At 35.4% G+C, this 27,243-nt stretch overlaps 2 protein-coding genes across 2 annotated transcripts; both read right to left on the bottom strand.

The window, feature by feature from the left end:
- On the bottom strand, positions 1–7,205 carry LOC149770904 (uncharacterized). The gene has a single exon (XM_089949002.1). It carries the CDS (start codon positions 7,011–7,013, stop codon positions 5,742–5,744), a length of 1,272 nt encoding a protein of 423 aa, XP_089805128.1. The 5' UTR covers positions 7,014–7,205; the 3' UTR covers positions 1–5,741.
- LOC149770903 (uncharacterized) lies at positions 7,107–25,779 on the bottom strand. The gene is made up of 2 exons (XM_089949003.1): positions 25,590–25,779; positions 7,107–10,660 (listed from the first exon to the last, which is right to left on the bottom strand). Exons 1-2 carry the CDS (start codon positions 25,777–25,779, stop codon positions 7,107–7,109), a joined length of 3,744 nt encoding a protein of 1,247 aa, XP_089805129.1.
- Between the last annotated feature and the right edge of the window lie 1,464 nt (positions 25,780–27,243).

Below are 27,243 nucleotides of genomic sequence, written 5' to 3'. Positions count from 1 at the left end.
CACTGAATTATGATACACAGTACTGACAATCAAACTCCACTGAATTATGATATACATTACTGACAATCAAACTCCACTGAATTATGATGTACAGTACTGACAATCAAACTCCACTGAATTATGATACACAGTACTGACAATCAAACTCCACTGAATTATGATGTACAGTACTGACAATCAAACTCCACTGAAGTGTCATGTGTATACAGTGCTGACAATCAAACTTCACTGAATTATGATACACAGTACTGACAATCAAACTCCACTGAATTATCTTAAACAGTACTGACAATCAAACTCCACTGAATTATGATACATAGTACTGACAATCAAACTCCACTGAATTATGATACACAGTACTGACAATCAAACTCCACTGAATTATGATGTACAGTACTGACAATCAAACTCCACTGAATTATGATGTACAGTACTGACAATCAAACTCCACTGAATTATCTTATACAGTACTGACAATCAAACTCCACTGAATTATGATACATAGTACTGACAATCAAACTCCACTGAATTATGATACATAGTACTGACAATCAAACTCCACTGAATTATGATGTACAGTACTGACAATCAAACTCCACTGAATTATGATATACAGTACTGACAATCAAACTCCACTGAATTATCTTACACAGTACTGACAATCAAACTCCACTGAATTATGATACACAGTACTGACAATCAAACTCCACTGAATTATGATACACAGTACTGACAATCAAACTCCACTGAATTATGATATACAGTACTGACAATCAAACTCCACTGAATTATGATATACAGTACTGACCATCAAACTCCACTGAAATGTCATGTATATACGGTACCATTTGCTGGAAATGCTAAACATGATATAATATTTTGATAGTGCAACAAAGAAATGGCACTGAATTTTAAACAAAAAATTGCACAAGCATAAAATTCTAATACATTTTTCCAGGTGGCTTCCTTAGGCACATCAAAATAAAAATCATTTTAACTCTAGGTAAAAGAGAACCTAAGATATTAAAGGGCATAACAAACAAACAGGCAAAACACTATATCCATTCCACATTCATTTTCAACGCAATGATGGAGTTATTCTGTGGAAACAGAATAAGCTGGGTCTGTCGATCGTAGGATATAACGATGCTAAATAATGATGATGAGCAATACCCACAATTGAACTCATCCAAAATCTCATCAGTGTCAAGTACATAGGATATAACGATGCTAAATAATGATGATGAGCAATACCGACAACTGAACTCATCCAAAATCTCATCAGTGTCAAGTACATAGGATATAACGATGCTAAATAATGATGATGAGCAATACCGACAACTGAACTCATCCAAAATCTCATCAGTGTCAAGTACATAGGATATAACGATGCTAAATAATGATGATGAGCAATACCGACAACTGAACTCATCCAAAATCTCATCAGTGTCAAGTACATAGGATATAACGATGCTAAATAATGATGATGAGCAATACCGACAACTGAACTCATCCAAAATCTCATCAGTGTCAAGTACATAGGATATAACGATGCTAAATAATGATGATGAGCAATACCGACAACTGAACTCATCCAAAATCTCATCAGTGTCAAGTACATAGGATATAACTATAATAAACAATGATGCAAAACAATGACAATCAAACTCATCTAAAATCTCACCAGAATCAAGCAGCATCCACACACAAAAAATGAAGAAGCTATCCAGAGCCTGTATATCGAGACTGCTACCATGATTTTGGTAAATTGACTCTGAAAACATCAAAGACATATCTATCACAACAAAATAACAACACTCTGTTGCCAGGTGTACTTTAAGAACTGATAACATAAAACTTATGCTGCAAAACAGAATTTGTGATTACTATGCCTCACTATTCCAAAATTCACAGTATATAAGACAAATATAATTAGCTTATTATTTTAAATCAATCAACTAATTAACCATAACAGTATTAAAGTCCATTTCTGCAAATATACTCTCAATGTAAAAATCAGTAACAGGTAATAACTTCAAGCCAAACTAAACTAATTGCTACACTATGAAGAAGTAAATGAGTGGCAACAAAATAACAATAATTCCAACACTATCTACAAGTCAATTAGTGGGAATAGAAAAATAATTCCTACGCTATGAACAAGTCAATGAGTGGCAATAAAATCACAATAATTCCTACACTATGAACACGTCAATGAGTGGCAATAACTCTGATATATGATATATATGGTACATTATAGGCAATCAACAATAATTAAAACACTATATACAAATCATTGACATAAAATAAAAACACCAATCATTTCCCACAGGTCAGGACAATAACTTGGACATGCTATAGGCAATCAACAATAATTTCTACACTATATGCAAGTTAGTAAAGGGAAATAAATCTGACATATTGTGTGAAAACAATAAATTTCTACACATGAAGGGCAATAATTCTGAATAAAAAATTCCTACAGTATGTACAAGTCATTGATGGGCAGTACATCTGACAAATTATAAGAAAAGAAAAAAATAAGTTCCAACAAGTCAGGGTAATAACTCTGATATATTATAGGCAATCATAAAATAATTCCTGCACTATGTACAACTCAAAAATGAGCAATACATCTGACAAATTATGGTAGGAAAGCAACAACAAATTCCTATACTATGTACAGGTCATCAAGGGGCAATAACTCTGATATATTATAGTCAAACAATAGAATAGTACCATCCACATATTACAATATTATTATCTACAGATTTTAAAAACTTTACAATACAAATGAAGGAGAGAAATTATGTACAAAATAAACAAAATAAACAAATGAAAAATCTATTCTCATTCAACCATAGTTTACTGTGATTTTGATAGAGCAACACTGTGAGAGAGTCTGATAACGGTATCTACGATTATTACCAACATGTTCTGTTCATTTATTTTTCTTTTGTTTTCATTATGTCTAAAAATTACACCGACTATACTGTAAAACCCATCAGCACTGTTGTGCATATGCAGTAAATGTAATAATAATTTTAATGTATTGGTGCAATAGTGGGTAATAGGTACCCACTTTCATACACTGAGTTAATGTACTGAATTAGTGTCACACATACCTTTCATATACAGTGACCTACTTTTGTAATGAGGGTGTAGTACTCATCAAATCAGTAATCAGATTTCGTGCATAAGCCTTAGATGCATTCACAAAATAGTTAAAAAATAGTCCCAAGTGTCATCCATAGCTAGACTTATCTCTGTTATTGATGATACAGATTAAAGAGTAAAGTCAGAATCTGATCCGAAATGGAATATTTAGATAATGAGATGTGGCTCAAAAAATCATCCAAGTTCTTAGTGTATTAAGTTTGTACAACATGTGAGCAGAAATTGTAATCAAAATACTGCATGTAGCTTGCAAATCAACACAGCTAAATATAAGTCAGACTGGTTAATTAACAGGCATAGATATCATGTATACATGTCAGACTGGCAAATTAACATGCACATATATCATGTTTGCATGTCAGAATGGTTCATTAACATGCATATACTGTAGATCACTCATGCATGTCAGTATGGCTCATTAACATGCACATCTATTACATACATGTCAGACTGGCTCATTAACATGCACATCTATTACATAAATGTCAGACTGGTTCATTAACATGCACATCTATTACATACATGTCAGACTGGTTCATTAACATGCACATCTATTACATACATGTCAGACTGGTTCATTAACATGCACATCTATTACATACATGTCAGACTGGCTCATTAGCATGCACATCTATTACATTCATGTCAGACTGGTTCATTAGCATGCACATCTATTACATCCATGTCAGACTGGTTCATTAACATGCACATCTATTACATACATGTCAGACTGGTTCATTAACATGCACATTACATACATGTCAGACTGGTACATTAACATGCACAGCTATTACATACATGTCAGACTGGTTCATTAGCATGCACATCTATTACATATGTGTCAGACTGGTTCATTAGCATGCACATCTATTACATACATGTCAGATTGGTTCATTAACATGCACATCTATTACATACATGTCAGACTGGTTCATTAACATGCACATTACATACATGTCAGACTGGCTCATTAACATGCACAGCTATTACATACATGTCAGACTGGTTCATTAGCATGCACATCTATTACATACATGTCAGACTGGTTCATTAGCATGCACATCTATTACATACATGTCAGACTCGTTCATTAGCATGCACATCTATTACATACATGTCAGACTGGCTCATTAATATTCACATATATTACATACATGTCAGACTGGTTCATTAACATGCACATCTATTACATGTCAGACTGGTTCATTAACATGCACATATATTACATACATGTCAGACTGGTTCATTAACATGCACATCTATTACATACATGTCAGACTGGTTCATTAACATGCACATTACATACATGTCAGACTGGCTCATTAACATGCACAGCTATTACATACATGTCAGACTGGTTCATTAACATGCACATATATTACATACATGTCAGACTGGTTCATTAACATGCACATCTATTACATACATGTGAGACTGGTTCATTAACATGCACATTACATACATGTCAGACTGGCTCATTAACATGCACATCTATTACATACAGGTCAGATTGGTTCATTAACATGCACAGATATAAGGCTTCTTATTGATACTTTTCCTAAGATGCTGAATAATTTGTTGATGCTATGTATATGTGCAGCAAGTATTTAAGTTTTTCTTTCTCATTTCTGAATAAATTTCTGGGAACATATATTACAAATGGATATTTTTCTAAGTATAATACTTATAGGGTAAATCAGCAACTGCTAGATGCATTTATGTTTGACATGTCTATTTCTTATTTGTTATATTACAATAATAATCATTCAAAGAAAAGAATATTTTCTAACTTAAAATTTCAGATTGAAGATTTTGTCATCCCTGCTACTAGACTAAACTAAAAGTTTTCAGGTAAAAAAATTAGTTAACAAAGATGAGCAGTAAAAAGCAATGGATACTTTTATCAATGAAACTTGGTTGATTCCCACTGTTTAGTATTTTACAACATCACTTGGTGGAGTTCATGCCCATTATTGTCAGACCCACCTAAATATTTGTTTCACATATTAACTCCCTAATTATTATTCAAAAGTCAGAAGGCAGTTTGATATCAATGATGCCAAAGTTGACTGTCATTGTCAATTTTCAAGATCATATGTCTGTAGAGTTATAGCCTTGCATTTTTAGACCCATCGAGTTTCGTATCCACATAATCTTGCCTTTAGTTCCACTCTGGGGTTATGGAGCAATGCCAGTTTTATGTCCACATAATAATGTCTTTAATTCCACTCTGGGGTTATGGAGCAATGCTAGTTTCATATCAACACAATAATGCCTTTAGTTCCACTCTGGGGTTAAGAAACAATTCTGAAAGATGGTGCAGATACAGGGAAAGCTTGTTTGCTATTCAACTGTCATTTTGTAGATAATATTAATATACAGTATTATTACATGTCTTTCACCTACTTGGATTGATATCAACATCATCATCAAAGACTAATCTCCTTGTAACATTCATAATACTGATATTAGGTATATATTTCTTGCAACTATTTATAGCACATTTCCCACAACTATCACCAGCCTTCTCTTTCATCATCTGGCCTATGTGTGCATAAGAGTAATCATAGCAAAGCTAACGATGTTGCCACGATGACTTGGCTGTATTCACCAGGCGTTGTCACACAGGTTGTCCAACATTGCTTACTCAGATATAAGTGTTTAAGTTTTGTACATTTGGACATGCTGTTACTCAGCATCATATATCCATCTTTACACATGGTCACATTAGTAACCTCAAAATCATAAAGTTCCGTCATCTTGTCCAAGATGAGTAGTGCATTCTCCAGATCCAGATTCTTTAGTGATAATGTCCTTAGTCCTTTACACAGAGACAGGCTGGTACAGAGTCTAACATTTCCATATTTACACATGGTCACACTATCAATGATGAGAAAATACAGTTCCTCCATGTTGTCCAACCTGAGTAGTCCATCACCCAGATCCAGATTCTTCAGTGATAATGTTGTTAGTCCTTTACAATGAGACAGACTGTTACACAACAACTCCATACTGTCTTTGCACATAGTTATATTATCAAGAGTGAGTTCTTCAAGCTGATTCAGGCTTTCAAGGTTGAGTAGTCCATCACCAAGATCAAGATTCTTCAGTGATAATTTCTCTAGTTGTATACACCAGGACAGGCTGTTACACAACATATTCATGCTATATTTGTGCATAGTTACATTATCAAAGGTGAGTTCAACAAGCACATTCAGGCTTTTAAAGCTAAGTCGTCCATCACCCAGATCCAGATTCTTCAGTGATAATGTCCTTAGTCCTTTACACCAAGACAGTCTGTTACACAAAATCTCCATACTGTCTGTGCTTATAATTATATTATTGAGGGTGAGTACAACAAGCTGATTCATGATCAAGCTATTAAGGTTGATTAGTCCATCACCCAGATCCATATTCTTCATTGATAATTTCTGTAGCTGTGTACACTGGGACAGACTGTTACACATCAATACTTTACTGGTCTTACACATTTCTACATTATCAAGGGTGATACAAGTCAGTCTGTCCATGTTGTGCAATTCAAGCTGTCCAATACCCAGATCCATATTCTTCATTGATAATTTCTGTAGCTGTGTACACTGGGACAGACTGTTACACATCAATACCTTATTGATCTTACACATTTCTACATTATCAAGGGTGATACAAGTCAGTCTGTCCATATTGTGCAAATCAAGCTGACCCATATCCAGATCCATATTCTTTAATGATAATTTCTGTAGCTGTGTACACTGGGACAGACTGTTACACATCAATACTTTACTGATCTTACACATTTCTACATTATCATGGATGATACAAATCAGTCTGTCCATGCTATAAAGTTCATGCAGTTCATCAGTCTGATCCAATACAGCACATAAGTCAAAATAATAATCCAGATTAGGACAATTGAGACGAATATACTTTCACAGCAATGGCTTACATGTCATGGTTTCTTCTTCAAGACTTACCTCAGTCAGACTGGTACACTCTGACAAATCCAATGTAGCATCATCTAACTTACACCTAACCAGTTTTAGACAACTGAGCTGAGTACACTTTGACAGCAATAGTTTACCTTTCACGGTCACATCTTCAAGACTGAGATTAGTCAGACTGGTACACTCTGACAATTCCAATGTTGCATCATCAATGTTACCATTCACATTCAGATACTCGAGATGAGTACACTTTGATAGCAATAGTTTAGCTTTCATGGTCACATCTTCAAGACTGAGCTCAGTCAGACTGGTACACTCTGACAAATCCAGTGTTGCATCATCAAAGTTACTACCATACAGATTCAGACACTTGAGCTGAGTACACTTTGATAGCAATAGTTTACCTTTCATGGTCACATCTCTAAGAGTGAGATCAGTCAGACTGGTACACTCCGACAAATCCAATGTTGCATCATCAAAGTTACTACCATTCAGATTCAGACACTTGAGCTGAGTACACTTTGATAGCAATAATGTACCTTTCATGGTCACATCTCTAAGACTGAGATTAGTCAGACTGGTACACTCTGACAAATCCAATGCTGCATCATCAAAGTTACTACCATTCAGATTCAGATACCTGAACTGAGTACACTTTGATAGCAATAGTTTACCTTTCATGGTCACATCTGCAAGACTGAGATCAGTCAGACTGGTACACTCTGACAAATCCAATGTTGCATCATCAAAGTTACTACCATCCAGATTCAGACACCTGAGCTGAGTACACTTTGATAGCAATAGTTTACCTTTCATGGTCACATCTCTAAGAGTGAGATCAGTCAGACTGGTACACTCCGACAAATCCAATGTTGCATCATCAAAGTTACTACCATTCAGATTCAGACACTTGAGCTGAGTACACTTTGATAGCAATAATGTACCTTTCATGGTCACATCTCTAAGACTGAGATTAGTCAGACTGGTACACTCTGACAAATCCAATGCTGCATCATCAAAGTTACTACCATTCAGATTCAGATACCTGAACTGAGTACACTTTGATAGCAATAGTTTACCTTTCATGGTCACATTTTCAAGACTGAGATCAGTCAGACTGGTACACTCTGACAAATCCAATGTTGCATCATCAAAGTTACTATCATTCAGATTCAGACACTTGAGCTGAGTACACTTTGATAGCAATAGTTTACCTTTCATGGTCACATCTTCAAGACTGAGCTCAGTCAGACTGGTAAACTCTGACAAATCCAATGTAGGATCATCTAACTCCCAACTAACCAGTTTTAGACAACTGAGCTGAGTACACTTTGATAGCAATAGTTTACCTTTCATGGTCACATTTTCAAGACTGAGATCAGTCAGACTGGTACACTCTGACAAATCCAATGTTGCATCATCAAATTTACTACCATTCAGATTCAGATACTCAAGCTGAGTACACTTTGATAGCAATAGTTTACCTTTCATGGTCACATCTTCAAGACTGAGCTCAGTCAGACTGGTACACTCTGACAAATCCAATGTTGCATCATCATCTAACTCACACCTAACCAGTTTTAGACAACTGAGCTGAGTACACTTTGATAGCAATAGTTTACCTTTCATGGTCACATCTTCAAGACTGAGATTAGTCAGACTGGTAAACTCTGACAAATCCAATGCAGGATCATCTAACTTACAGCTAACCAGATCCAGACACTTGAGCTGAGTACACTTTGATAGCAATAGTTTAAGTTCCATGGTCACATTTCTAAGACTTTGCAAATCCAACATAATGTCACCTTGGTAAAAATCATCCTGAATCATATACTTGATGAAATCCTCTCCCTTGTGATAAAGAGAGTGCAATTTCAGACTAAGAGTCTCTTCACAGGCTTCCCTGATACAGTTGCTATAAAGTCTACATAGATTCTTCAATTGATATCTTCTGGCATAATTCTGATCATCCCATGTAATAAAATAGTCCATTAGATATTTTCTAACCAGATCCATATCTTCATCACATATTTCATATATCTTCTCATATATCTTTTGACAATGAATTGTGGAAATGCCTGCCACAAATATTATGATATTCTCATTTTTAAATACATCATCAAGTGTATTTAATGAGTCTAGAAAAATGTTGCATCTGTTCTCTCTACAACATATGTTTATGGCTGCAAGAAACTCTTGTACCGTTTTGTGAAGAAATGTCAGACATATTTTCTTCCTAAATATTCCAGGTGAGTCTGAATTTGAAAGAATACCCAAGCCTAGGGCTGTCTGAAACTTTGATAACCCATCGTTTCCAAGTAATTTCACAAGAGCCTTGTTTTCAAAAACCAAGGAAGTTTCTTCTGTATTTGTGGTCAAAAACTGACTTGCAACTTCACACAGAGCAGCCAGAAACTCCTCACCAAATTGCCGAACAAGTGACTGATTTCTTAGCTTATGAGTTAAACTGAAAGTTGTGCTTTCTAGTGGCCATGTTTTCAGCAAAACATTTTTCTTATCATCTTCTTTTTCCTTACTTTCTTGCTTCCTCCTCATAACATCCATGTACCTTTTGACCATTACATTAAAAATGTCCAAGTACAGTTCATGAATTGTTTGTGGGAAGGACTTCTTCTCATACCAAACATGGACAATAAACAGCAGGAGAAGTGGTACATGGACGAGACTAGCAATCAAATCATTTGACCCAATATCCATTTTAAACTGTTTTATGGCAGACTCATCCCTGTAGTACTTATCAAAGATCCTCTTGGCAAACAACATACTGTTTTCATAGCTGAAGCCCTGGAGATCCAGCAACAAGTCAATATCAGCAGATCTGATTAGATTTAACTGACCAATCTTCCATGGTCGAGTTGTGGCTAGAACTGTAAGGTGCGGATACAGGCTCCTTTGCATTATTTTTTGAATGAAGGATGATGAATATCCCATTTCATCGAGGCCATCCATAATAAGTAAAACCTTGTTGTTCTCTGCTTGCCCAATTAATGCTTCAATATGAGACCTGTGCGACATACCTTGTGATTCATGAAGTGGGAATTGTGTGTGTACCACATCCATCAATGTTTTCTCATCTGAGATGTCTCTAAGACAGACATACAATAAAACATCAAACCTGAGCATCTCATCTTCATGTTCCAGACCATTTGTTTCAGATTTGTCAGAGACTGTAACATCATTAAGATTTAATTTTTTCTTTTGGACAGAACACCAAGTATGCACAAGTTTCCTACAAAAAGTAGATTTTCCTTGACCAGCAGGAGCTTTAACAATAATACGTGTTACATTCTTGCCATCTTTATAAAAAATCTGTCTAAAACTTGTGACCTTCTTCTTATTATCTTTTTTCTCATTCTTCCTCTGTTGAACAGACTCTTCTATTTCTTCTTCTATGACTAAGTCTGTGTAGAAATCTTCAAGGTTTTTCAAGTTGACAGCACTTTCAAATACTGGGCTCATTGAAATCACCTGGACATGTTCATAGGCCTTAATTAGCAACCGTTGTATCTCTTGAACATCTAAAAAGAAAATTAAATTTGTGATCAATAGATTTAACAACACAAGTAACAACAGCTAAAGTGAAGAATTAATATTATCATCATCAAGATGAATAGCATCAGCAACAAGAACAACAACAATAATAATAATAATAACAATAATAATAATAATAATAATAACTGTGTTAGTCAAAATCATCAAAGGAGTACAGAACTTATATGATAACCCCAGGGCACTTGCCTTGCCAGTGTTATGAACAAGTGGGAGACAGGTTAATACTATAGCATGGTTCTCTTACTGGATAATAATAACTATAACAATAATAATTGCAGCAACTGCATCAGTCCAAGCCATGATAAAGCCCCCTCCCCAATATGAATTTCAGGGATTTTCAATTAAATGAAATAATTTTTGATAATGTATTGCTTGTTTGAAAAGACTGATCCATTTGGTAAAATGGAAGAGACTTTAAAAAGCAGCTCCATTAACCAGGGTATTGCTCAAATACATTCACAATATTCATGATTTTACACTAATAGTTTCTTTTTTAATTCTACTTAATTTAAATTGATTCCTGAAATATATTTAGCACAACAGACAATGACTCATAATTTCTTGAAGGAAATTATATCATGAATTAAACTGCAAATCAGATCCTAAAAGTAAAGAATATATATATATATATATATATATATATATATATATATATATATATATATATATATATATATATATATATTAAATATATTAATAGGATGTTCCTGCAACAAGTGCGACAACAACTGCTAATATTGGAAACATGTCAGAGGAATGTTTTGTGGCAGTGATACAAATCTTAACACTTACAAAAAAGTAAATAGTCTGGCGAAATGTTTTCCTGTGCAAGTAAGTCCAATTAGTTATATATTAATTGTTAAATTTATTAAAGTACCAATATTATGAATGTTTCAATATATCTTAATTTGTTTAAAAATTACTATTAATATGTTTATATACAGTTTATTTTCCTCAATATCATTTATTTTATTTTTGATAATTAAAATGAAATGAAAGCTGTTCAGTTTGAAAACTTAAAAAGTAATCTAAAGTAGCCATTGACAGTAATGTATAAAAATATTATTAATGTTTCTACTTATAAAAATTGAAGTGGAAGTCTAAATTGGAGGAAATATTTACCAAACTAACTAATTGCAGCTCTTGGGAAGAGGCAAAAATGATATACCCAGAGCATGCTGAAAAGGTGGATAATTTTTTTAGGCAACTCAAATTTTATTAACTTGCACAAGATTGTATTTTTAAAAAATGGAGGTGACATCAAGTGAAAAAAAGTTTATTTTGTAATCTTACCTACCCTTCTAAAATCCCAATTACATGTATTCAGTTTGTAATCTGTAGTAATTATCAAAAAATTTATTAAGAGAAATAATTACAAATGAAACCAAAAATTTTGTATAGCCTGATACTGGAAGGATTTATATTTCAATATTAATCCAGGCCACTCTGGGTTTATTACCTCTATATGTCATTGAGAAAGTTACTTAGCTATTTCCTTAAAATAGTATAACCAATAATCTGTTTAAAGTAAACCTAAGAAGAATCCAAACAATCAACCGTCCTTGTACATCAAAAGCCAACAACTGGTCACCTGTGTTTGCTGTTACATTTTACACATGAAATAGATAAAATAGTTTCTATTTATGACAATGGTACTGAAAGTATTTATTTAACTTTTAAGAAAAATTAACATGTATTGTGTGTAAATTTCAAGATAACATTGGAAAATATGATCACATTTAACATATTGGCATTTTATCACATAGTTGGTATAGTTTCCCTATAGTATCTACAGTTTCATATTTTTTATATTACAGTGCTACACTAACACAACCCTAGCTATACAGTGCCATATTAACACAACCCTAGCTATACAGTACCACATAACACAATTCTAGCTATACAGTACCACATAACACAATTCTAGCTATACAGTACCACATAACACAATTCTAGCTATACAGTACCACATTTGCATAATCCTAGCTATACAGTGCCTGTAACAAGATAACCGGGTGGGATTTTCAAATTCACAACAAAACTGCAGAGAGGAAAAAAAGCTTGGATCACATGCAGTCAGCATGGATTCCTATGTCTATCCCTACTCCCTGAAGAAATAAATTGAAAGCCACTATGATTGCTACACAAAGGAGCTTAGGTGGCTCAGTGGCTAAGACATGGCATTTCTGACCAGAATATTGTTTAATAATGTGATGTTAGCAACTGTCAAGTCCTATTTATATAGTGCTACGTTAGCTATACCCTAGCTATACAGTGCCACCATTTAATACAACCCTAGCTATACAGTGCGACATTAACACAGTCCTAGCTATACAGTACCACATAACACAATTCTAGCTATACACTACCACATGAGCATAATCCTAGCCATCAGTGCGACATTAATACAATTCTAGCTATAAAATGCCACATTAGCACAATCCAACAAAACAGTGCTGCATTAAGATAGTCCTAGCTATGTGGAACCACAATGGCTCAATCCTAGCTATACAGTGCTACATTAACACAATGAAACTGTACAGTGCCACATAAGCACAACCCTAGCTATACAGTGCCACATCTGCATAATCCTAGCTATACACTGCCACATTAACACAGTCCTGGATACCCAGTATACAGTGCCAAAGATGTTGCTGTTTTGGGGTTTAATGCCATTTCTCAGTGCAAGATAGGCTATATATGGTGGCCAGTATAAATGATTCAGGAAGAACCCAGGAAAACCCCAGTAAGCACAACCAACCCTGGGAAGCTACTCACAGGTTTCTCACATACGCACACTGGCTAAGCCTGAGCTTTGAACCCATGCAGACAGAAGTTGAAATGGCAGTGGTCACTTAAAATGGCAAGTGCTTTTGACCACTTGGCCACCCAAAACCCCTCAATGCCACAGTAAAACAACCCTAGCTATGCAGTGCCATGTAAATTTAGGTACTTCCTAAAGAGAACATAAAACAAATTAAAAATGCCAAATTAAAAAAAAAGAATGTCATATATTTTATATAAACTGTTAAATAATAACCCCAAAGCCTTCCTAGCTGAACAATCACACAATATGTCCAAGGCAGACTGTGGATCAGCATCATTTTGACCAAACTGGAAGGTGTTTAGACCAGGATGTTATCTGCCAAATTTGACCAAATTTCATGAAGCTAATTTCGAGAAGTCTTTCAAAGACTTTTCTATTGTTAGTAATGGTGACCATACTCAATAGCAGAATGAATTCATTTTAATGAATGTTGGAGGAAATGACAAATTGACATTTTAATGAATGATGGAGGAAATGACAAATTGACATTTTAATTAATGTTGGAGGAAATGACAAATTGACATTTTAATTAATGTTGGAGGAAATGACAAATTAACATTTTAATGAATGTTGGAGGGAAGAACAGATTGGTATCATTTTAATGATGTTGAAGGGAATGGCAGAGTGGCATCACTGTAATGAACGTTGGAGGGAATGGCAAATTGGTATCATTTTAACGAATGTTGGAGGGAATGGCAAATTTGTATCATTTTAACAAATGTTGGAGGGAATGGCAGATTGGTATCATTTTAATGAATGTTGGAGGGAATGGCAAATTGGTATCATTTCAACGAATGTTGGAGGGAATGGCAAATTTGTATCATTTTAACGAATTTTGGAGGGAATGGCAGAGTGGCATCATTTTAATGAATGTTGGAGGGAAGGACAGATTAGCATCATTTTAATGAATGTTGGAGGGAAGGACAGATTGGTATTATTTTAATGAATGTTGGAGAGAATGTCAGACTAACACCATTTTAATGAATGTTGAAGGGAATGGCAGAGTGGCATCATTTTAATGAATATTGGAGGGAAGGAGAGTTGACATCATTTTAATGAATATTGGAGGGAAGGAGAGTTGACATCATTTTAATGAATGTTGGAGGGAAGGACAGATTGACTTAATTTTAATGAATGTTGGAGGGAAGAACTGATTGACATCATTTTAATAAATATTGGAGGGAAGGAGAGTTGACATCATTTTAATGAATGTTGGAGGGAATGCCAGATTAACGCTGTTTTAATGAATGTTGGAGGGAAGGACAGATTGACATCACTTTAATGAAAGTTGGAGCTTATAGTGTTTTCTGCCAAGTCTGGTCAAATTCTACTGAGGGATTTTGAGTGGTCAGTTTTAGATGTTTATGTTCTAGTAACAATGACCACAACTGATGGCAAATTGGCATAATTTTTACAAAACTGAAACCCATCTAAGTCATGATGCCTTCTGCAACATTTGGTCAAATTTTGTTGAGCAGCTTTTGAAAAGAGTTATCTGAAAGTTATATCTTTTAGGAATGTTGGCCATATTTGAAAGTGAATTGGCATAATTTGATAAATATGACAGACATTCAGTGCAAAATGCTTTCTGTCAAATTTGAATATCTGCTGTTGAGTAGTTTTAGCTTACCTGGGCATAAGACCAAGTGAGCTTATAGTATGGCCCTTTATCCATCATCTCTTGTCTCATGCATGCATCCATCCTGCTTGTTGCAATTCTAGAGTTCATATTTCTAAACTGATTCAAATCAAACTTGAACATGAGTGTATGTAATCAAAACTCTTAGACAAGTTCGATAATGAGTGAAATCCATACATCATGACAAAGATTTTTTATGTCTGATTGGTTAATTGCACTGCTGTTCTGGAGGCCATATTTTACTCAAATTTGGAATATATGCTTGCATCATTAAGGTCTCAAATGAGTTAGATAATGAGAGATATCCATGCATAATAATGAGGTAATCATGCCTCTGATTGGCTTAGCTTCTTAGCAGAATATGGGACACATTTCTGATCCAATCTTGATCAATCTTGGAATTTATGCTTATATCATCAAGCTCTTGAATGAGTTTGATAGTGAGTGAGATCCATGCTTATTAATTAGGTGATCTTGCATCTGATTGGCTGTGCTTGTTATCATTCTGAAAACCTAATTTCTACTCTGTTTTTGATGACACTATAAGTATGAGTTTATACAGTTCTTGCCCTGTTAAGGTACCCATCTGTAGTATGAAAAGTGATTGCCATTCTAGATGGGGAGCAAGACATATGTGAACAACAAGTATAAAAGTATACCAGGCATTAAAAAGGTTCAATATTTAATATTTTCACTTATAAATCATTAAGAGATGTTATGGAATCAAGGCAATACAAAATTTGTATGCATGTTATTTTAAATAATTGTAAATAATCAGATAATCATTCATCCTGGTACAAACCAACTTGTCTAGTTGAAATTTGTCAATAAAGTCTGGGTACATACATTTGGTGGCAACTTGTCAATAAAGTCTGGGTACATACATTTGGTTGCAACTTGTCAATAAGTCTGGGTACATACATTTGGTTGCAAATAGTCAGTAAATTCTGGGTACATACATTTGGTTGCAACTTGTCAATAAAGTCTGGGTACATGCATTTGGTTGCAAATAGTCAGTAAAGTCTGGGTACATACATTTGGCTGCAAATAGTCAGTAAATTCTGGGCACATACATTTGGTTGCAACTTGTCAATAAAGTCTGGGTACATGCATTTGGTTGCAAATAGTCAGTAAAGTCTGGGTACATACATTTGGTTGCAACTTGTCAATAAAGTCTGGGTACATACATTTGGTTGCAAATAGTCAGTAAAGTCTGGGTACATACATTTGGTTGCAACTTGTCAATAAAGTCAGGTTACAAACATTTGGTTCCAACTAGCATTGTTCATCCCTTCCATTTTCCCACTGAAGTGGAATGTATACCTGATGATGCTTATTGGAATCTCGATGAAATCAAATTTTCAGAAGTTATCAAAAAACTCCACCTTTTATTTTTTTAGTCGAACTGCTTTCACTTTTTCTTTTAAGTTGAGAATTTCTGACATTTTGCAAGAACTCATTCCTTCATTGGCAATCTGTAGTTATTATGCAATATGCTCAGTCTTTACAAAGGAAGTGAGCTTGTCATGAGATGGACTGGTTTAAGTCTGGTACAACCTCAAGTACATTTTGTAATTTATTAAGGAGATGTCACAATGGCCAGCTTACCAGTCTGGCAACTGTTGTCAAGCTGTTTGGAACTGAACTGTAGCGACGATAACTGGGTTACTTACTCTTAGACTGAATTAAAGTTACAGTATGTTTGAACAAATGTCAAAGAATTAAACTGAGAAAATCAACAATATTCAAGATTTATTTTAATAAACTCCATTATCAGGTCATTCATGAAGGTCATTCATGAAGGGTCATTCTGGCAAATTTTGCACTAATATACGAGCCACTAGCTATAATAGAAGTGTACTTCTGAACACAAATAAGTGTTACTATGATATTCTGTCCATATAAAGTGGGGGATGCTGGTCAGAAGTGGGTGGGAGGCTTTCAAGAAAGGGACAACATTTTCCTCAAGATCTACTGTGAATTACCTCTGTGATTTGGAAAACTCTGTTATAATTTTAAAACAATAATTTTACAATACAGGATTCATGAATTTTAATAGAATAAGTTATATAAATTAACAAAACAATACACCTTAAGATGTAAATTGAAAAATCAGGAAATATATCAAATACAAATAAAATATTTAAATAAATAAATAAAAGCTCTTAACTATTTTAAATATTTTACATGCAATGTTGGGAATGCATTTGCTGTGTTCTGATTAATAACAATGTAGGTATGGTTTGTGGATTTCTGATACACTCTATGAATGTCATTGCCCAACTAAGCTTAAAGTTTACTAAACACCCTGGTATTGTCCTATTAAAAACACCTGACATATTTTGTTGATTTACATCCTTACATGTATATTCATTATTCCATGACAATTCAGATGTTAAATTTTACTAGTCACACATTATTCGATAATTATATTTGGTATTTTTGGCCTGTGTTAAAATAAAGACAAAAATAAATGAATAAATTAAACAAACAATAAGTTAAAATAATTTTCTTCTGAACCATTTCCAAAGCTTTAGATATGGATCCACCTTTTGTCCAAATGACAATCTGGGAAATAGTCTGACCATGGAACAAAAAATAATTGAGAACTTCCAAATTTTTCTAAATGTTATGACCAGACCACATTTCTTCTTGATCATATATAATATACAGCAAATTAAATCAAATACAAATTATTTTGAGTCATTATATAGTCTATACTGTGTTAAAAAATGATAAGCAATTGATGAAACACCAGTCTGTATACTTACTTGGCCTTCAGGTCAGATGAGATAAAATATATGATATTGCACATGAAGGATTTTACACTGGTCCCTGTGATCACTGCCATTATAAGAATTGAATAGAACAATTATGTACCACATGCTGAACGTCTCCCAATGACAGTGAACCTTTGGTGCCAAACAGACCAATCAGATATCACATCACCAGTATATCTAGGTTTCCAGAGTAGCATACAGTATATGGGGGCGCTCACCAGTTATTATGTACTTTTGAGAGAGTGACTTATGTAAGGTGAAGTTGTTTGCATTTAAAACATGCACAGTATAGAGAATGTTGACATACCTCTATGCTACATTAATGTAATGTGGATGATATTTCTCTGGATATTATACTTTTGGAAATTGTACATGATCTAAGCACACAGCTAACTAAAATGACTCTAGTCTAAAGTACACTATCCACAACAGCTATTAAAATAGGGAAAATGAATTTTGCAAGACTAGACAATATCAGCTTCTGAAAGTGCTTATGTTATTGTTATTGTTAGTATAGGGTTTAACGCCATTTTTCAGCACAAGATAGGCTATACATGGCAGCCAGTTTTAATGGTGGAGGAAGAACTCGGGAAAACCCCGGAAAGAACCACCGACCCACGAGAAGCTACTGGCAAGCTTTCTCACATATCCACATTGGCCGAGCCCGAGACTCGAACCCACGCAGACAGAGGTGAGATGGCAGTGATCCGTGACGGAGAGCGTTTTAGACCACTCGGCCACTCGGGGCAAAGTGCAATGAATGAATTACTAAATATATAAAATGTAAAAAAATGTATCAGCTCTTTTTTATACAATTTACCTCTGAAGTTCAGGAAGTGAAAATGACAAAGTGGAGCTAGCACTTTTGTTTTGAAAGGTGCACATCTGGAGTAAGGCCAAGCTGTATACTCTATAAACCATATTACACCCATCAATCATACACCAAAATAAAGAGAATAAAAGATTCTTTGAATTATACCAAAGATATACAAGGTCTTTTTTAAATAGCCAGTATAACCAGTGAGGACAGCCAGGGAAATTCTTTTTCTTTAAAATTCTAATGTAAAATACGAAACTGTAAAGTGCCACCTACGTTGTTGGTACAGTCTAAAGTACATCTTAAAAGGTACAGCAATTGATCCTTGACCATAAAATGCTGAGGCACAGATAAAAATCCATAATATGAAAAAGACCAAGAGACTTAAACAATTCAAATTTGCAATTTTCTGCAATGACATGTAATTCTTCATCATTGAAGGTATTTACACTAGGCCCATAGTTTTACAATGCAAGACATTGACCCTGATATATATGATTTTGGGTGGCGGGGTGGGGGATCATACATCTTACTGCCATAACATTAAGTGCCATGTAGCTCTGCTCCATATTAAGACCGTTGTACAGCTTTTAGTGTAATTACATACTATGACTTTTTCCATACTGAAGTAAATCCAGGCACACGCAAGTGGATGCATTTTTCAAATTCTATTGACTGCCATTCAAATTGGTGGTAGCTGAGGAATGCTGAGGTTGACTGAGGGATGCATTTTCTTAATGAAACAAAATGTCTAATCACATTCACCTGAATGGATTAAATCATGCCATCTATACTTTGGCTATTACTTACGCAGAATAAACACCGCCAGTAGGATGTAACTTCGAGGAGGTTGGGAGAGTGCATTCTGATTATGACTGGGTAAGTATTATTGAAGAAATATATTTTGCTCTAAAACTTGGCCTATTCTTCAAATACATGATAATAACTTAGTAGAATAGGTAAGTAGTGGAGGGAGTCAATCCTCTTACCCATGAGAAGGCCCAACACCAGTCTCCTAAGGTATGTGAGACAGCTTCAAATCTTGAGATATATACAAGCTGAAGTAGTGATGCCATATGCCATAAATTCCCAAGGCCGTGTCTCTGAGAAGACATTAAATCATACGGAAAGGCAGCCTGTTGAAATGCTGTTAAATTTTTCTCCTGGTCAAACTCACACCTTGTGATAAACAATCAGATCTCAGAGGTAAGCTACCACATGTTGACTGTTATTTCATTTCATCTTGAGTTAGTTGCCTGATTAGAGAATAAATATGAGATCTCACTTTTTCACCACCTTGTAATGGTGAACATTCATTTATTTATTTATGTTTATGGGTTTGGACTTCTACAATGAATATGCATCTTTCATTTGTATTGTGCATTAGTTATCCATATAAGAGATCTTCACTTAAGAATTTAAGTATTCCCATCAATAATCATCAATCTTGGATGAATTTTATTTAATTGTGTTTAACTGAGAGAACTTGTTTATTTAATTCAATCATTCATTGGAATTAAAAAGTGTTTGGTTTACTTAGAAATTTAGCTGTCTGGAATTATTGTGAATTCATATAAAGACATGTTTGGATTATATCATCATGATTAATTAGCACTATTGATAGATATATCAGAATACTTGATACTTCTGGACTTCATAGAACATTTAGAACTATTTAGGATTTCATTCACCTCACTGTAAGTTATTTGCCAAAGTCAAACCCAAGGAAACCACAACTTGCTGGCTTCCCAAAATAATAGCAGGAGGTGGGCACCCCAACCTGCTGTGCTGGCATCCATATGAATTGTGGTTCCTGGAGGCTTGACCTATAAAGGAACATCTCCTGTAAGCTAAGTGAGGATGTCCAATTTACTGAGTTGTTACCAAATATCTGTTTCTAAAACTGTTTGGTCCCATGTGCAATGCTTCCATAACCATTGGGACAATATAATCATTTACAATGGTCTCAGTAACAGGTGACCAAGAACTATGAAATCCATTGCAACAATAGTGAAAGAAGTTTTGAGATGAGATGTGATTCTTTGAGCAAATAGAAGACACCATTGAGATTATCTTCAAACCACGGTCCTGAGGAACACAGGCCCTGGACCCTGTTCGTGTGCATTTTGAACTCTGCCCCAAAATGGATGAGATGATTGGATGGGATTATACCAGATTTGTACTTTTTGACAAGGAATCCAAGGCAGGCTAGAAGTTAAACAATTGAATTCATGTCTGAACTTATAATATAACTCAACTGGTAATTTTAGAGTATGTCATCATTTGCCCTTGAGCACTTCATTTTCAAATGTGTACTTGGCTTGTATATCAGGTCTTTGTCTTCTGTGCCCTATAGCTGTCCTGCTTCTCTCCTCCCTGCTCTGAAAAGGCTACTGAGGTCTGTGAAACTGGGCCTGTGTGAGATTTACCCGCTTTTGAACTTCCACCACATACCCATGAAATAGTAGCTTCCGTGACAATGGATGTAATCTGAGTGTGGCCTTATGATGCTCTTTGAGGAAGACAGAACTGCTTGCTGGATGACAGACATGGATACCAAGTCAAGCAAAGAGCACATATTGTAAGGACATTCAAGACTAATTGTGGCATGGCATTGAAATGTGCATGCTTCATCCATACTGAAGAAGGTTATGATATTTAGAGGCCTAATACATCAGTCAAAGGATAGGACTACTGCACAAAATATGTATCTTTTATAGTACACTTTATTAAATTTGAATGGAGAGTTCTGTCAACATGTGAGTCTTGTATCTGCCACTCTGAAGAGTGTACAAAGTCTGCCAACTCATAAAACTTCATCAGTTGCTTAAATGTAGGCTGGTGTTTCTTTGCCAAGTGGAACAGGAGGAGGTGCACAAAATTCAGACAGGAGCAAACAAATGAATTCATTAGCTGTCATTCTGAGGACAAGTAAAGACACTGAAACTTGCGAGCAAGCGAAGAATGGGGTGATGAAAATGCCTCCTGCAATATTTGTTATGGTTTTGTTGAAGGTTAACAATGCCAGCTGTGAACCATACTGGTAATCTGTCCAATTTTTTATACATGATAACTTGAAGATGATCATTGTCTATTGCCTGTGGTCCAGGCAATCGTTTGGGGCACCTGGCTCTAACACATCACTTTAGCCAGTACCACAGTAGTAAGTTGTTACAGGCCATCCTGTACTTATTTAACACTGGTTGGCAATGGCATTAAGCTGAGCTATATTCATAAAGGTACCAAGCCTAATTGGATCTATAATATTTATAGAACCGCTCCGGTGGCCTAGTGGTTAGAGCGTCCACCTCGGATGTGGGAGGTCGTGGGTTCGATCCCCGGCCGAGTCATACCAGAGACTTACAAAAATGGTACTAACAGCTGCCTCGCTTGGCGTTCAGCATTAAGAGGTTAGTGTTAGGACTGGTCGGCCTGGTGTCAGGATAATGTGACTGGGTGGGACATCATGCTACATGTCTGCGGCATGATGTCCCAGTGCTAGACATCACTATAAACTGCCACATTGCAGACTTCATAGCGATATGACTGAAAAATTGTTAAAGCTACGTTAAAAATCAAAATCACATCACATCACATAATATTTATAGAATGTGTTATGGTAATATACTGTCCTAGGTCCATAATAGAAACTGGGTACAATGGCAGTAAATGTGCCAATAGTTACCCAGGTACTCTGGCAGATGTTATACGACTAAAAATGTTCAAGGAGAGGGATTCTGTTAAACTGCAGAATGAGTTGCTTCAGGAAAAGGACATATCAATAGCGATTTACAAAGTCTGAAAGAATAATTCTACATTGATGTAATACAGGATTTAGAATTTGAGGACTTTCTGGCCTTTCAGCGAAAATTAAACATATGCGATATTGACTAGATCAAGTGAATATTGTGCATAAATAATTATAGGTTACTGCATTTGTATGGGAAAATAGGAACGAGTTTTTCGGAATGAATACTGCACGAACTTGTGAGTGCAGTATATCCTTCCGACAAAACAAGTTCATATTTTCCCATACAAATGCAGTAACCTTTTTATTATATGCTCATTTTTTTATTCAACCTAAGGTTTAATTATATAAACAAAATACACTACAAGAAACAACGTAAATGAATGAATGCCGTATTCCAAACTAAATACACAAGCACAGATTTGGCATTACAAAATGACATCATTATTAATGCGCACATAGCTCCGCCCAGATAAATTTGAACTGGGCATTGCATGACTTTTCCATTTGATCTGGAGTGAATATATTTTGGTGTTTTGTTTTGATTGACGAAAGTTTGTGATTTTGGACTGGATTCATCTGCGCAAATTATACATGAAATACATCGGATTGAAGTGGCGTGGGAGAAGCGTGTTTACGTCTGCAAATGTCTTTTTGTTTCTGTCACTGAATGTCTGAAATCATAACGTGGGGAAAATATGAAGTCTTTCAATTGCAATTTTCAAAAAGACGCTGTGGAATTTAATGTGTATTTCATTTTGAGTGCAGTAAGGAGGATGCAATTGCACTTATCATCGAAATTACAGCACACTTTCGAAATGTGTAATGCAGATTGAAAACCTATGACATGACTCATGTAATTCGGATTTGGAGAATTAAGAAAAAACATTTTGAGGAAATTCAGGATGTAAAACTAAGTATATTTTATTTTGACATTCTAATCACCAGCTAAAGAAAACAGTATATGCCTTGTTATTTGTAAGGACCTAATCCATCATTTATATAAGGTAGCTAGCCTAAATCCGTAACATTGTATCAACGCAAAATGTCAAGACAGCTGGGGTTTTTTGCAGTCCACGAAACATGTTTTAGTTCATTCAGAAACAAATAAACAACCACAACGTAAAGAGCCTCTTACGCGAGTGTACATGATTTGTTTACAAATCAAAAGTGCTGGCGTCTGAGTCCATTGTTTATTTACAAAAGAAAGCAGTTCCTTTATTCATGTGAATGCTATATGTGTATTGTCGCGCGCGTTCAGTATCGGGGAATATTGAACGATTCTGTCAATGTAAAGTTAACGGGGAAAAAAATGAGCATATAATAATGTATCATTTTATTTTTTTCTTTATCCTCGTACTATTCCTTATGGATTGTTAGGATTTGTGACAAGAACTTTAACAAACTGCAGATCCAGATAAGTAGCAAAAATAAATGTACATTTTCATATGGTTTTCTGTATTATGGCATGTAATATACAAATTACTCTTTTTCTGTTCAGATTTTTTCTGACTCATATTAGTAATAATGATGCTTATACCCCTCGGAAGGTTGACATGTATGAATTTGCAACAAAACAGTTCAGGTTTGCATTCAATAACTTCCCTTTGATCAGGTAACTGAGTAACTGATCATTAGGATTGACAAGTACACCGTTGACTCTTCATAAACATTTGAAATCTCTAAATGGCACCAAAATGGCCATGGTACTATAATGGGTGGGCTTCTGGTTTCTTTGATTGTTCCTGGTATGCTTCCAGGAAGGGATATGTGATATTGGATCATTGTAAGTACTGACTAAAGAAATTGTATCGGGATGGTCATTACATATATGGGGTTATAGTCAATGATACTACATAAAATGTAGCTGTATATGTGTGTTTGGGTATACAATTAATTTTAATGATGTAATACTTACCTGTTGTTATTGTGTTGCTTATTTTTCTGTGATGCATATTACCCTCATCTGTATAAAATTTCAATTATTCCATTACATGGACAGTTCCAGAAAGTTTTGAACTAGAATAAACACATATCTGCCTGCCACATCATAGGCCCATCTGCAGTCGTCATCCTTTTCTTAAGGGACACAGATTACTCAAGGGACATCAGAGTGTGATGTGAGTAATGAATCTGGCTCAGGTAAGTATGATGTCATTAAAATTATCCCCCATCACAAAAATACTTTTCAATATCATCAATACATCACCTGTCACTAATGTGCCAGAAATGTGCTGATAGCATTAAAATACTGGTACAGAAACATATACCCACCCTCATTGTAGGAATATCCAATAATGTAAGCTGTCATTTGTCTGGGGCACTTTTTGTGCTGCAACTATGAGCCCTAATGAAAATAGGCCTTCACTATGGTGTGCCAAAGGATGAATGTAGAAGGAAAATGAAGTATGTTTGTGACTTTTGTAGGATTCTCCATGACAAGTTAGATGGTCCCATGAGGTAGTAAGGGCCCATGAACGAAGGATCCCTCTCTCGATCATCAGGACAATCCGCTGCCTACCATTTCGGCTTCCTTGAGAAAAGGCCACATAGAACTGTAATGCCCTAACTAAGTATAAGAGTGAATCCTGATCATCCCTGCTATATCCCAAGAATGGCTTCTTTGGGCATCTGTGGGAAGGAGACTGACAATCCTACCTCTTTGTTAGACAACAGATGATTTAGGCTGCAACCAACAACACTGACCCTACTATAAGACCAAAGCCCTGATATCCACGGTGACATAAACAGGAAGAACAGTTTGCCACTTCCATGAAATGAATGTCACCGATCCCATAGGGATTAAGAGGAATTATAAGAAAGCGGTGGCTACCAATCTGATCTTTATCTTGTGTGGCATTTATAAATGTATGCATCTGTAATAACCTTGTCTTAAACCAATCTTGTCCCAATAACAAAGGAGCTCTGATGAGCATTGGTTGATATTCACACATCAGTGACCACTGCCCAGTGACCTATGAATGCTGACTTTTGACTGGTGTTCAATCACTTTTCACTGACCATTATCTAGCCAATAACTATGTCACATGACTCAGATGTGTATGAAGACCTCTCAGATTTTACAGATCAAGATCTTGGCTCTCCCCACAAGAGTGGGTTGACCTACCTTTCTCCATTTCAAGGCTATGGAATCTAAGAGTGTGCTGCTCTTCACAAATGGGCAACTTGTCCCCATCATCACAGTACTGTGGACTTTGAGAGGATTTTTATCTCTTCCCTCATAGGGGTGTGACTCATCCTCTAACTTAAACATTTCTCCCTTGGTCCTAACCACAACAGGCACTGACTTATGGGTCCATGGGTCTTGTATGTCTGCAAAGAGACAGACTCCACATTCTCCTGAGATTGAGGAGTGCCCTTCATCAATGAAGAGCTAATCTTTTCATGAGGCCTGAGGGACTCAGATAAGGATCCAGTATGTTCTGGAGATGTTCTTTCCTTCTTAGTGTATATATGTGTCTACTTTTTGTAATGTCTCTGACCTCTTCTGACAATAAACAGCAGAAAGGACTCACATCTGTCCAATGGCAATTAGTACTTGCAAGGCAGGTGGAATGTGTATCACAATGGAATTTTTTAAGTCCACATTTTCCCCATCCCTGCCTTTACATAGATGCAAACTAGAAAATCTGAAAACAATTGACAATAATATCAAAAACTGATGATAATGTAAATGGATGGCAGGCCACCTGAAGTCAGATGCAATGAATGGTTCAAAACCAAAGAAACACATAATAATTATAAAGAGTATGATCACTAGAACATGATAAAGATGATTATGCTGGTATATGACCTGCTAAAATGAGACTAAAATGAACATATAGCAATAGTCAATGAATCATCATTCATCATATTAAATACACACTAATAGTTGTCAGAAATTACAAATCTGAGAAAAACAACTGTAACTGAAGTAGGATAGAAAAGGTACAATTATAGACTATGGTCCTGATCACTGCTAGGGATATTATTACAAAGGGCACTGCAGACAACTGGAACACATTTGTCTTAAAAGCTTAATAGAAAGCACCTAATACAATCATATATGCAATGGAATTGAGGGAATAATACTTTAACAATATGGAAAGCAGTATTTCAATGCCAAATATGACTTATACAATGCAAGCAAAGGCAAAAATTCTGTATAGCATGAAATTTACGACCAAGTCATAATGTCATCCTTGAAAATGGGGATGACTACAGTGACTGGATCTATGACATGGGGAGCAGAGTGGTAGGGTTTTTTTTCTTCCAGTTCTAAGCTTTCTACAACTTTCCATCTAATGGGAGAATGTAATTTTCATAATTGGATTTGCGTAATTTACATTATGGAAAGGTTAGCAGCGACAGTGACAGGTAAAATATTACTGATATTAAAATACCCTATGCTGTTGGTAAGGTGCAATTAGACCTGGAGCTGTATGTGATACCTTGGGTGGGATGGTTCGGCCATGTTTCTTTCATACCAGACAGTTCTCTGCCATAAGAAAATTGCTTATTGAGGCATTTGTCAAGTGCTGTTTAAAGTTACTATGCAGCTGATGCTAGTGCACAATAAGAATGACCACAGAAATTACATGCAATACCTTCTGGTCTGTAATTAGTCAGTGACTGAAAAGTGTCACATAAGCTTAAAAAAAAGTGGACACCAAATAAATGTCTATACAACTGATATCCATGTTTATCTTGTTTATATTCGTACAGTAATCAGTCAGTG

Source organism: Sinohyriopsis cumingii, unplaced genomic scaffold, assembly GCF_028554795.1.
Source record: "Sinohyriopsis cumingii isolate HCF-2022 unplaced genomic scaffold, ASM2855479v2 utg002228l, whole genome shotgun sequence".
Classification (NCBI taxonomy): domain Eukaryota; kingdom Metazoa; phylum Mollusca; class Bivalvia; order Unionida; family Unionidae; genus Sinohyriopsis; species Sinohyriopsis cumingii.
The sequence above is the reverse complement of the archived record's forward strand: the minus strand, read 5'-3'. Positions and strand labels throughout refer to the sequence as shown.